A 12,687-nucleotide genomic window follows, 5' to 3' on the forward strand; every position below is an offset into this window, starting at 1 on the left:
AATGATTCTTACCTTGTCAACTCAAATTTAAAAATTGCCCCCGAAAACTGTTCACTGTCTGTTACAGGCTCCTTTTCTCCCTCTCACCTCTCTTTCTTTCATCATTCTCTATATGTGTGTGTGTGTGTTGGCTCCTTTTCTTTCTCTCACCTCTCTTTCTTTCATCATTGTGTGTGTGTGTCTGTGTGTGTGTGTGTGTGCTGGAACACGAAGAAGCGCAGCAGACCCGGACGGGGCAAGAATCATGGCAAGGGGAGTTGGAGTTCTTTCTGTGTCTGTCACAGCAGCCGGAAACGGGCGCAACTGTGGAGAGCAGGAGCAGTAACGGGGGCAGTAGGAGCAGCAGCTTGCGGACGCAAGGTAGCAACAGCTGGCGCAACACCAGCGGAAGCGGGCAAAGCAGCAGTAGCAGATGCGGGCGGAGTGTTTTATGTCGTGAAGAAAGAGAGATCAGCAAAAAGATGAGAGAGAGAGAGAGAGAGAGAGAGAGAGAGAGAGATGAGAGGGAGAGAGAGAGAGAGGGGGGAGGGAGATGAGAGAAAAAGAAAAAAGAGGACGGAGAGAGAAAAGGAAAGGAAAAAAGAGGAAGGAGAGAGTGAGGTAGGGTTCTAGAAAAGTCAAGTTCGCTTCAACCTAGAACTTGTTCACATTGACAAAAATCCTTCTCAATTCTTTGGAAGAAGGAAATAAATCCTCTTCAAATTCCTCAAAATATAATTATATATTGTTAAATATATGTATAAGATACCATCTCAACGGGGAATACTTCCTTCTTAATGGGGAATACTTCCTTCTTAATGATAATGAAAAGGATTTACTTCCTCTTCCTCAAAAATTATTTCCCGAACCCAGGAGCGAGGGGGGGAAGAAGAGAGAGAGAGAGAGAATAAGATGAGAATAGAAAAGTAAAAACGATATAGAGAGAGTGAGTGAGAGAAGAAAAGGAAAAAAGAGAGAGAGTAGGAGGAGGAGGAGGGAGGGGTGGAAAGAGAGAGGGGGAAGAAAAGAGGAAAAAAGGGATGAGAGAGAAGAAAAGAAAAGAGAGAGAGAAGGAAAAGGAGACGAGGAGAGAAAACATGGGAAGAAGCAAGGGAAGCGAAGTTGCCATGCTGACTTCATATCCCTTGCATGGCCGTTTCACGGCAGTTCCTTGCATGCTAGTTTATACTTGAGTTATTTTCTTCCAAGCAATAGAATTAGCAAGCCATTTTTTCAACCCAAAAAGAAAAGAGGCATTAATCCAGCAGCAGAAACAACTGTATCTGGATGTAAGACAGCAGCGTGATGACTTGCAGAAGCTGTTGATGAGGATGTGGCACAGTGTCAATCATGGAGGCAGCAGCAAGAGCTACATTTTGACTAATGAGGTGGATGTGTGGCAGCTGGGAGATGGCAGCAACAGACTGCGTTTCAGGCTGGAGCAGCAGCCTGGAGGCTGATGGAGAATATGTGTCGCCAGCAGTTGGGGCAATCTTGGAGGTTAGTGGAGCAATGGAGGACAGAAGCAGATGGCTTGTGTGGATAGGTTGATCACAGGAAGATGGTGATGCTGTGGGATAGAGTGCACCCTTTTCAGAGCCATGCTGGTATATGACAGCAGCACGGCCTAACAAAAACGTTTTAAAGCTCTGAATATTGACCAGCAGCATTCAAAACAGAGGAGAGAGAGTCTTATTAACCAATCCCCAATTGACAGCTCCTGTGAACTCTAGCAAGATCCCGTGATAAATTTCCACAAGTTGCAGTAGTTGTAAGTGTACAAGCCACACATCCTAGAACCTCTACTCCATGGACTTGTGCAGGTAGAATTTACCTGAGTGTGGCCTAGCTCTAAGGCGTCTGTGTGTGATGCATGTTCCCAAGAATGAGCTAGTGGATTAGTGACCTTACCTGAAGCAGCATCGCATCAAAAGAAAAAGCTCGTTAAGTTTGACCTTTTTGGCGTCTCCAAGTTCTTGTATTATTTACATCTTACATTTTTCTATATGCTTTGACAGGTCACGAAACCATCTGGCATACCAATGTTTGATGAGGGAATCTATGTATGTTACAAGGCGAGCCTTTCAATGGCTCATGTGACTTTGATGTGCAATGACTTGGTCAACTCCTTCCTAGCTTTGGCACATTGGTGGCACATCACTTCATTGACGTTTGGGTTCATAGTGCAGTTTACCAAGATATATCCAATACAGTGCACACTACAGGAGTCCCCATGGTGCATTTTGTTCCCTATCCTCGAGGTATCATCAATGCTCACCTATGAGCTCGGAGAGTGTGTTTGAGGCTATGTTGGTACCACATATATGTCCATATTAGCTACACCACTTTTGGTCCCCATGGGGTGATCACTTCAGTTTTGCCCTATATACACCAATCCTAGGCTCCACTTTTACACCTTGTACTTAGCATCTTGATGTGAAAACCTTAGACATAAAAGCTCATCCCTAGAGAGGATGGGAGGCTACTATTGTAGCTCCCTCTTGAGCCATAGATGGCTATTGTATCTTGTCATGTTGCAAATTAGGCGATTCCATTTTGTGTATTATGCATGTATCGTCTCTATGCTCATTGACCTTGTTCCTTTCTTTCCGCATCACATCGTTCTGACACTTCAACAGTGTCAAGCTTAGCCACGGACAAGTTGGTAGTCTTAGATTTTGAATCCCACCCTACCCATGGCTAGCTTTGCTAATGCACTGTGACCACCTTCAAGTCTGCAAACCTCCTCCAGAAAAGAAGAATAAGGAAAATATGCTAACAAAAGAAACCAAGAAACAAGAGACCCTTCATGCAGCATAGACATAATTGAAACATTCAAGTTTCCTTAGTACTCACTAGTTGTAAAGTACAGCAAATGAAATTACTGAACCATTTCTAAAGCATTACCCTCATGGGGAAATTCTAACAAACTATTTATAAGTCACATCCCAGCTCAAAATTGTTGCATTGCCTGGAGTTGACTTGTTAACCTGTTGAGAATAATGAAAAATTATTCCTGTTAGCCTGTTGAATACAATGAGATCTATTGAACTTGTAAAATCTCATTTCCTCTTCTTCATCAATTACATTTCCCAAAGATAAGTTCAGGTTTGGCACCAAACCTTCATTTTTCAAGTGCAAATTGGACACTTCTAAGAACTCTAAAACCTCCTTACTTTGCTTAGTACCTACAACGAATTCATGGGACATTCTGTTCACCTCAATCAGTGCACTACCAGGCTTTTTCCTTCTACCAGAAAGCCTCCTAATTTTTTCTAGTCCAGTGAAATCAGCCCACCTGCCAGCACTTGCATACAAGCTTGCCATCAGGAAGTATGCAGCAGCATCTTCTTCGTTCAATTTCATGAGATGCTGAAAGCATCTCTCTCCCACTTTTACTTCCCCATACATTTTACAAGCAGTGAGCAAAGCCATTATAATTTCTCTGGATGGCATACATTGCATAGCTTTAAGAAATCTCTCTGCCTCATAAATATCACCTGATCTTGAGAAAATATCAACCATACAAGCATAGTGATCTATCAGTGGTTCAATTTTGTATTCTTCTCTCATAACCCTGAATAGCTCCTGGCCCTCAAGGACCAGGCATGCATGACTACAGGCAGCAAGCACACAACTGAATGTAACAGAATCTGGCTTCACACCCTGTTCTTGCATATCTTTGAAACATTGTATGGCCATGTTACCCTCATGGTTCTCACCATAAGTCTTTATCATTGCAGTCCATGATACAACATTTCGAACAAGCAGCTTGTCAAACACTTCACGTCCTTCAACTACAGAACCACATTTACCATACATATCTATCAAACTGTTGCCTACAGCAGGATCATTCTCTAAGCCTGATTTCCTGATCTCAGCATGTATTTCTCGTCCTACTTCTAAGGCTCCAATGCTGCTACAAGCTTTTAAGCAAAGAACAAATGTCACTGCAGTTGCAGGTGTACCTTCTAGCATCATCTGTTTTAAACAATTCAGTGCCTCCTCACCAAACCCATGTTCCGAATATCCTGTAATCAATGTAGTCCAAGAGATTTCACTTTTAGCTGGCAGCCTGTCAAACTCTTCTTGTGCTTCTGCAAGTGACCAGCATTTACAGTACATATCAACCAATGCATTGCCAATGAAAGGATCTCCATCTAAGCCCCTTTGAATGACCTTGCCATGTACTTCATGACCTCTTTCTAACAATCCTATTGTTCCACACGATTTCATGCAAAAAAGGAATGTGACAGCATTTGCAAGCACACCCTGCTCTCCCATCTCCTCAAAACAGTGCACAGCCATGTCAGCCTCATGGTTCTCACAATATGTCTTTATCATTGTGGTCCATGATACAACATCTTGAACATGTAGCCTGTCAAATACCTCACGTCCTTCCACAACAGAACCACATTTGCCATACATGTCTATTAGCATGTTACCGACAAAAGGATCTTTTTCTAATCCTGATTTCCTGATCTCAGCATGGACTTCGCGACCTCTTTCTAAGGCCCCTAAATTCCCACAAGCTTTCAAGCAAAGAATCAATGTAACAGAACTTGTAGGCATACTTTCCAACTGCATCTGTTTGAAACAGTTCAGCACTTCTTCATCATATCCACGTTCAGCATATGCTGCCATGAGTGCAGTCCAAGAGACTTCATTTCGATCTGTTAACATATGGAGCACTCGTCGTGCCTCTGCAAATGAACAGCATTTGGCATACATATCCACCAGTATGCTGCCCACATAAAGCTCTGCATCCAATCCTCTCTTGGTCGCTTCAGAATGTAGATTTTGGCCCGTCTCTAGGGCTGCTGAGCTGCCACAAGCCTGCAAGCTGCAAACAAATGTGACAGCATTTGCAGACACCCCTTGAAGCTCCATCTGTTTTAAACAACTCAAAACTTCCTCATTAAGACCATGTTTTGCATAGCCTGCAATAAGAGCAGTATAAGATATTGCATTTCGAACTGGAAGGCTGTCGAACACTTGACGTGCTTCTGCAAGGTAGTCACATTTGCTGTACATATCAACAAGTGTGTTCCCAAGAGCTGCACTATCACTAAAGAGGTCCCTTTCCAATCCCCTAATAGTGATTTCATTATGTATATCCAGACCTGTTTCTAAAGCTCCTAGGCCAATACAAGCTCTCAAACAAATAACATATGTGACAGCATCCACAGGCACACCTTCAAGCCGCATCCTGCTGAAACAGTCTAGCACCTCCACATCAAGCCCATGTTCTGCGTATCCTGTTATTAGTGCGTTCCAAGCAACCACATTGCGAATTGGGAGCTGGTTGAACACTTGCTGTGCTTCAGCAAGGCAGCAGCATTTGCTATACATATCCACCAGTGTGCTGGCCATGTAGAGCTCCATCTCTAATCCTTTGTTGATGATTTCATCGTGTAATCTATGGCCATTCTGTACATCTTGCAACCTGGTGCACGCACCAAGCAAGAGTGCATATGTGTACTTGGTCGGCTGTGCAAGATTCTCCTGACGCATCTCATGGTAAAGTAGGATGGCATGCTGGGGCTGTCCGTTGTTCAATAACCCGATGATGAGGGAAGTCCAGGAGGCCTCTCTGCGAAACCGAAGACCGCGGAAGATGTCGAAGGCACAGGTGAGGTTTCCATACTCCACCAGCATGGGGACAAGGTAATTGCCGAGGACAGGGTGGGATTGGAGGTGATGGCGGCGCATGTACGCATACACACGCTCGGCCTGATGGACATCTCTGGTGCGCTTGCACTGCTGCAGGATGCTGACCAAATCCGAATGTCCCACTGATGCAGACAGCTCCGCCTGCATCCCTGTCCTCTCTGTGACAGAATCCACTACAGAGAGACCCCTGTGTATGCAGAGAAAGGCCTTGTAAGGGTGTCATTGGATTGTGTGCTGTAACTGCAAGACAATTGGAGGCCCCTGAACTAGCTTGGGTTGATGAAGTTGTGCCAGGAAGCATGGCAGCCGCGAGCACCTCTCCCCGATCGAAGCATTCTCTTTTCAAGCTGAACCCATTTCATCAGAGTATACAAGCAATATTCACTAAAAACCAAGGTTACAATGTAAAATAAAATGATTTGCAAAATTTTCGAAACAAGAGCTAGTCCAGAGAGTACAACCTGGCCAGAGGCCTTGCATTATGCCTTAATAAAGTATCTTAACTACTACTAATTAATCTTGAGCCAGACCCTTACGCCACGTTGTCGGCCCCTTCGGCGGTTTCACAGGACTCAATGGAGGAGGCAAGAAGCATCTTTTCTTGAGTTGGGTTTTAAAACTTAACTTACATGTTATATTTGTGTAGGAACACAAACTGTATTGGATGGGAAGAATGCAGTTCACATACAAAGACTATGCCTGTTTTGTAAGTGGAGCCAAGGGTTCTTATGCAGGATGTATAACTATCATTAAGAGTAAATGGAATCCTCCTTGCCTATTTTGCTTACATGACGGCGGCATGCTGGTCACCAAGATTGATTGGGAGGGTGATTGCATCAGACTTCAACATCTATGGCTCCATATACTATCGGATTAGGAAGAATCAATGGGGGCAATTAGGTGAGTTGATAGGAGACTTCTGCCTAGTTGGTGGCGACTTTAACATGGTAACCAAGCAAGAGGACGCTTCCACACCCTCATCTCTGCTGGCGGGTGAGGAGGCTACCCTATGGGATGAAGCCATAACATGCAATGACTAAGTCGACCTTGTTAACTATTTGCAGTTGCCCAACCCTGCCTTTACCTTCAACTCCTTTGTAACGTGTCCGCTCATTCACTTGTGGGACATGTCTTAGCAGCCCATCGGGAAGAGAGTCTAGAAAGCGCCGCCTTGCACTCGCAAGGAATGTCACAGGGTTTGCGATCTAGGTATTCTCGAGTTTGCCCCGAGCAGAAGTATCTAGCCATTCCCACTTAGGACCGACCTGAAGTTAGGGTTTCTTTCCTATCAGCAAAGTCTGTAGGAAGTAGCTAGCGTCAAGCTCCAGATGACTCACTTTGAGTAGGAACAACAGAGTCGAAACGGATTTAAGCTGCACTTGGTTCATGGAGAATGGGAAACAAGAGGGATACGAAGCTCAACCTCTCTGCCCATAAGGCATAGTCCCATTCCGCTCCCCTAAAACAGCATAGATCGGGATTCTACTCTACTGACACTAGATCTTCACAGTTCCGTTATCACGACTTTTGAGAAAAGTTCCCAGCTAACCGGGACCACCCTTCCGTAGGACGGACCCAAGCCACATCCACCGCACTTTCCTCGGTTTGCTTAGTTATCTAATTACCTACCACATTATGTTTGACATACAAAAGCAGCTTCCTTAATTAATCAATTTAAACACAGGTTCCTTCACATAACTTAGGCACTGACACAAAGCCAATGTCAAGCAAGTTCCTTTTTCAAATATCTGGTCTTTGTTTATCAGTCCCAGAATACATCAAGTATCATGCCCGAAGGCTATCCCAGCAATCAATAGGATTGCTACTCCAAGTTCCACATGTAGACTAGTACACGAGCCTCGAGATCCCATCTCGAGTCACGTCGGCCTCTTATGCGGGATCTGAAGGCAAGGAATTTACAGCCAGAGCCTCCCATGGCACCAAGAGTCCTCCCGCTCCAAGCAGCACCCACAGAGAGACCTCTCGCGGCAGGTTCGGTCCATATACCCGGTGCGGCTAACAACCCCCTTGGATAGGGCCAGGCAGACAGTCGGAGGTAACTGAACCTGCCTCTCCCTCTAGACTTTTAACCTGAAGCATTAAGTGTTTTGCCTTGAATTAGTTCCTTGAGCAAAGAAGTTCAAACAATGTACCTAAGTGTACAATCACGATCATTTCAAAGGTCGTTTGTATGAACAACTGCTAAGGTGTGATTCCTTCTTCCCGAATGCTCCCAACATTCGGTCTTGGGTCGTTTGTGACTTGGCGAGATTCCAGGGGCTTGGCAAGCTAGGTTGCTTGTTTCCCCTTTTCTTTCGGGTTAGGGTTTGTACCCTACCGACCCTAATTATCCTTACCTTAGGTCTCCTTGCAAGATAGATCATGGACAGCCCCGTTGTCCTTGGTTAGTCAACTTGCTGGTTATCTCCTAGATCCCTTGTAGTACCTATGTACCTTTATCTTTGATCTTAATTGATCAAGTTTGTCTATCCCCTTGACCATGGTTGGTCAAGATGTTTCTGTTTAGAATAGTCCTACTCCGTCTTAAGTATAATCTTCTTAAGCCCTCTTAATAATTCTCACAGGCGCTTAAGCTTTTACCTATCCCTCTTGAAATCACCAAGGACTTTGACATGGGACTCATAGATCTCAGTCCCATTTGGTAGATTACAAACAACATTGAATTTTCCCAACAACTTTAATGCACGCAACGTAATGCCATGCCTTCATTTCAGTGCATACAGTTTTGATATAATCCATACGATATTTTATGCCACACATGCGAAGGTACTTTCTATGCATGTAATCTTAACATTATCCTCTATGTAATTATTTACACGATCTATAACCTTCTTGAATGATCTAACTTTATGTGATCATTGTATGAGTCTAACTGTACTTTAATCTTTTCTGTAGATTATTACATGTACCTTAGAATCCTTCTTGCGACACGGGCATGCACTTTGTTTCTTTCAATGTCCTCTGAAATGCATTTTAAGCAAGAACTTGTGCAAGGAGCAATGCACTTTAGGTAGGAATTCATGCAAGACGTTTTGGTAATTTACGATGCAATTATCTAATCAATTTCACCTATTATGATGTCATCTTACAACGGAAATTATCTTGTTCGTTACATACATCACAACTATGTTCATACCTAGGAAATTATCAAACATGCAATTAATGTGATGCATGTGAATATGATTTTTCACCGTGATAGTTATAACCTATGATTTAATAATAGAGCAACCTGGGTTTGGAGTGATGTCTTGATTCTAGCGGTATTGATGCCTGATAAACCGTTCGTAGTTGCGATGCCACCTTGTTTCGAACCTCCATCCACACTTGCAGGGTTTCCGGCCATCTTTGTGGACCTGCGCTTTGGGGCCATACTCGAAGACACGTGTACAAGTGATAGAGTTCTCGCACTCTCCTATGCAAAATTCTTGCTGCCTCTCCTTGAGTGGAGAAAAGATAATGAAGGGGAGTGTATTTTCAGAAATTCTTCTTCTTCTTATTCTCTTCTTCTCCTCTCTCTCTCTCTTCTTCTTCTTCTTCTTCTTCTTCTTCTTCTTCTTCTTCTCCTTCTCCTTCTCTCTCTCCCTCTTCTTCTTCTTCTCTCTTTCTCTCTCTTTTTCTGTGATGATCACTGGGGGGGGCGTTTTTTTTCCTGACGAAGGGGGGGACCTGTTGTTCGTCGATGAGGGAGGGGGGGTGCACTGTCCAGGGCCACAAGGGAGGGGGGGCTGCGGGCTGACGACTAGGGAGGAGGGGGAAGGGGCTGCCTTTTGTAGAGGGGGGGAGGAGGTGGCTTATGGGAGGGGGAAGACGGCCGTCTAATGGTTGCCACCCCTCCACCTAGGGGGCTGCATAGCCCCCCTTTTCTTTTACTTACTCCACTCTCTCTCTCCCATGCAATCGGCAGGGGGAGAGAGAGGGAGAGTAAAAAAATTTAAGTTAATTTTGAAAAAAAATTAAGAGGGGGGGTTCTCATGGGGGGGAGGCACGGGGGAATATTACATCCTCTCCCCCTTAGAGGAATCGAGATGTCCTTATCTCGAGAAGACCTGGGGGTATTGTTGGTTGAGAGTATTTTCGTCCATCCAGGTGGCATCCTCTTCTGGATAATCTTTCCACTGGATGAGATATTCTCTCAAGGTCCTTAATCTCAAATGCCTCTCCCTAACATCTAGGATTCTATCAAGCCGTAGCTCAAGGACTCCTTGGCTAGGCATTACAATTTGTTGATCGCATCAAGTACATGATTCGGATTAGATAGATACTTTTTCAATAGGCTAATGTGGAATACATTATGAATCTTTAGAGTTGCGGGTAGCTATAGTCTTTAAGCATTAGGCCCTAGGCACTTGGTGATCTTATAAGGTTCACAATACCTCGGACTTAGCTTCTTATACTCTCCCAAGGACAGTGAACTCTTTTTAGGGCGTACACGGATGAAGACCATATCATCTTCGATGAAGGATCTGTCTTGCCATTTCAAGTTAGCGTAAGCCTTCTGTCTATCCTTGGTAGCTTGAATGTCTTGTCTTATTGATTTGATTTGATCATCCATGTCTTCCAGTATTTGTCTTGAAGCTTCTACCCTCAAAGTTGGATCCGAGAAGTTCAAAGGGGTATGACAATCATGCCCATACAATGCTTGGAAAGGGATCATTTGAATACTTTGTTGGTAAGAAGCATTGTAGGCAAACTCAACCAGTGGTAAGTATTGAATCCACTTTTTGGGTTCATGACAGCAGTATGCCCTAAGCATATCTTCAATGACTTGATTGACTCGTTCTGTTTGACCATCAGTTTGGGGATGGTAAGCTGTACTAAAACAAAGTTGAGTTCCAATAGCCTCAAAGATAGCCCTCCAGAAGTGTGATGTGAAAAGAGAGTCACTATCACTAATGATTCTTTTGGGTAACCCATGAAGTTTGAATATTTCCTTGATGAATAATCTTGCGATGTCTGAAGCTCTATAGTTCGTCTTGACAGGGATGAAATGTGCGACCTTGGTGAGCATATCTACTGCAACCATAATAGATTTATATCCTCCCTGAGATTGGGGTAAGCCAACAATGAAGTCCATACTAATGAACTCCCATTTCATTTGTGGAATGTCAAGTGGTTGCAATTTTCCAGGCATTTTAACATGTTCTGCCTTAATGCGTTGACATGATAAACATTCCGTGATATATTTGAGTACATCTCCCTTGAGCCTTTTCCAATAATAGCTCTTTCTGACCGCATTAAGGGTCTTGGCATAACCAGGATGTCCTGAGAAAGGGGAGTCATGGGCTTCCCAAAGTATCTTCTGCTTGAGAGTTTGGCTTGCAGGGATACACAATCTTGTCCTAAAGTAGACAAACCCACTACTGATAGAGAATTCTTGATACTTCGTCTTTAGCTTCAGGTCTTGATCTTTGATGGGGATCTCCCTTAGCATTTTTTGATAGACTGGGTCATGATATGCCTCTTCTTTTGCTAGCTCAAAAATCGGGTTGTTTGGCATTAATACCTTTGTGGCTAGAGACCTTGCTGTTGATGGATCTTGCAAAATAAGAGAATTTAGAAATGCCTTGTGAGAGTGAGTGCATCGACAACTACATTCTCTTTTCTAGGCCTATATTTGATTTCAAAATCATATTATTCCAGCACTTCGATCCATCGATGTTGCCTCATATTGAGCTCATTTTGAGTGAAAATCCATTTAAGACTCTTGTGGTCCGTTACTAAGGAAAATTTGTTACCTAGCAAGTAATGTCTCCAAAGTTTGAGAGCATGGATGACAGCCAACAGCTCCAAGTCGTGGGTAGCATAATTCCTTTCATGGCTCTTCAATTTTCTTGAAGAATATGCTACGCGATGACCTTCTTGCATAAGTACACATCCTAAAGCAAGTGCGCTTGCATCAATTACCACTTCAAACTCCTTACTAAGATCATGAAGTTTTAGGATGGGTGTTGATACTAAGCTTTCGTGCTGCAATCAAAGCATAATCTTTGATGAAAATTCTGTACCACCTTGTCAACCCAAGAAAACTTCATATTTCTTTGATAGAAGTTGGTGTTGGCCATTCCAGAACGTCTCTGACCTTAGCTGGATCTATTGAAATTCCTTCTGCTGATACAATGAATCCCAGATATTCAATCTATTGCTTGAAAAATGCGCACTTCTTCTTCTTGGCATAAAGCTTGTGTGCTCTCATTGTTTCAAGAACAAAGCGAAGATGGGATTCATGATCTTTTTCTTGTTTTGAGTAGACTAGGGTATCGTCAAAGAAGACGAGTACGAAGTCATCAAGATAGGGCCTAAAGATATCCTGCATTAATGCAGGAGCATTCGTAAGCCCGAATGGCATCACCAGGAATTCAAAGTGTCCATACCTTATAGTGAATGCAATCTTTGAAATATCTTCTTCCTTGATCCTTATCTAGTAATATCCAGATCTGAGATCTATCTTTGAGAAGATCTTTGCTCCTTGAAGACGGTCAAGTAATTCATCTATTCTTGGAATGGGGTATTTATTTTTGATGGTTGTCTGATTCAACCCTCTATAGTCAATGCATAAGCGAAGTGCTCCATCTTTCTTCTTTTGGAACAACACTGGAGCTCCCATGGAGAACTGCTAGGAAGGATGTAGCCTTGATCTAACAGCTGCTTGAGTTGCTCTTTCAGTTTGATAGCTTCTGGGATGGACATCTTATACGGCCTCTTTGCGACCAATGTAGCTCCTGGCACAAGTTTGATTTCGTGGTCGACTTCCCTTTGGGGAGGAAGTTCCGTCAGATATTCAAGGAATACGTTTGCGTATTCCTTTAACCATGAAGGTTCTTCTGGAGATTCTTGATTCTGATCTAGCTTATTCAACTTAATTAGATTGACAGATAGGCCCTTATGAACACCTTTTATTATTCGTGTTGCTTTTGCCAACTGTATTTTTGGCTTACCAGCCTCACCTTGAGTCGTGACTAGTTCCCCTTCAGAATTTCGGAAGGAGACTTGGCCCTTCCCACAGTGGATGTGGGC

At 43.5% G+C, this 12,687-nt stretch overlaps 1 protein-coding gene across 1 annotated transcript; it reads right to left on the reverse strand.

Annotated features, from left to right (window-relative positions):
- Positions 1-1,713: 1,713 nt before the first annotated feature.
- On the reverse strand, positions 1,714-6,057 carry LOC148026696 (pentatricopeptide repeat-containing protein At5g27110-like). The gene has a single exon (XM_087691166.1). It carries the CDS (start codon positions 5,797-5,799, stop codon positions 2,965-2,967), a length of 2,835 nt encoding a protein of 944 aa, XP_087547292.1. The 5' UTR covers positions 5,800-6,057; the 3' UTR covers positions 1,714-2,964.
- Between the last annotated feature and the right edge of the window lie 6,630 nt (positions 6,058-12,687).

The sequence above is a fragment of the Lygodium microphyllum genome, chromosome 13 (genome assembly GCF_053477565.2).
Source record: "Lygodium microphyllum isolate KBCC chromosome 13, Lygodium_microphyllum_v1.1.10, whole genome shotgun sequence".
In the NCBI taxonomy this organism is placed as follows: domain Eukaryota; kingdom Viridiplantae; phylum Streptophyta; class Polypodiopsida; order Schizaeales; family Lygodiaceae; genus Lygodium; species Lygodium microphyllum.

Bases quoted from the DNA above. Each gene is read 5' to 3' on its own strand.
- LOC148026696 (XM_087691166.1), bottom strand. From the start codon at position 5,799: ATGCAGGCGGAGCTGTCTGCATCAGTGGGACATTCGGATTTGGTCAGC.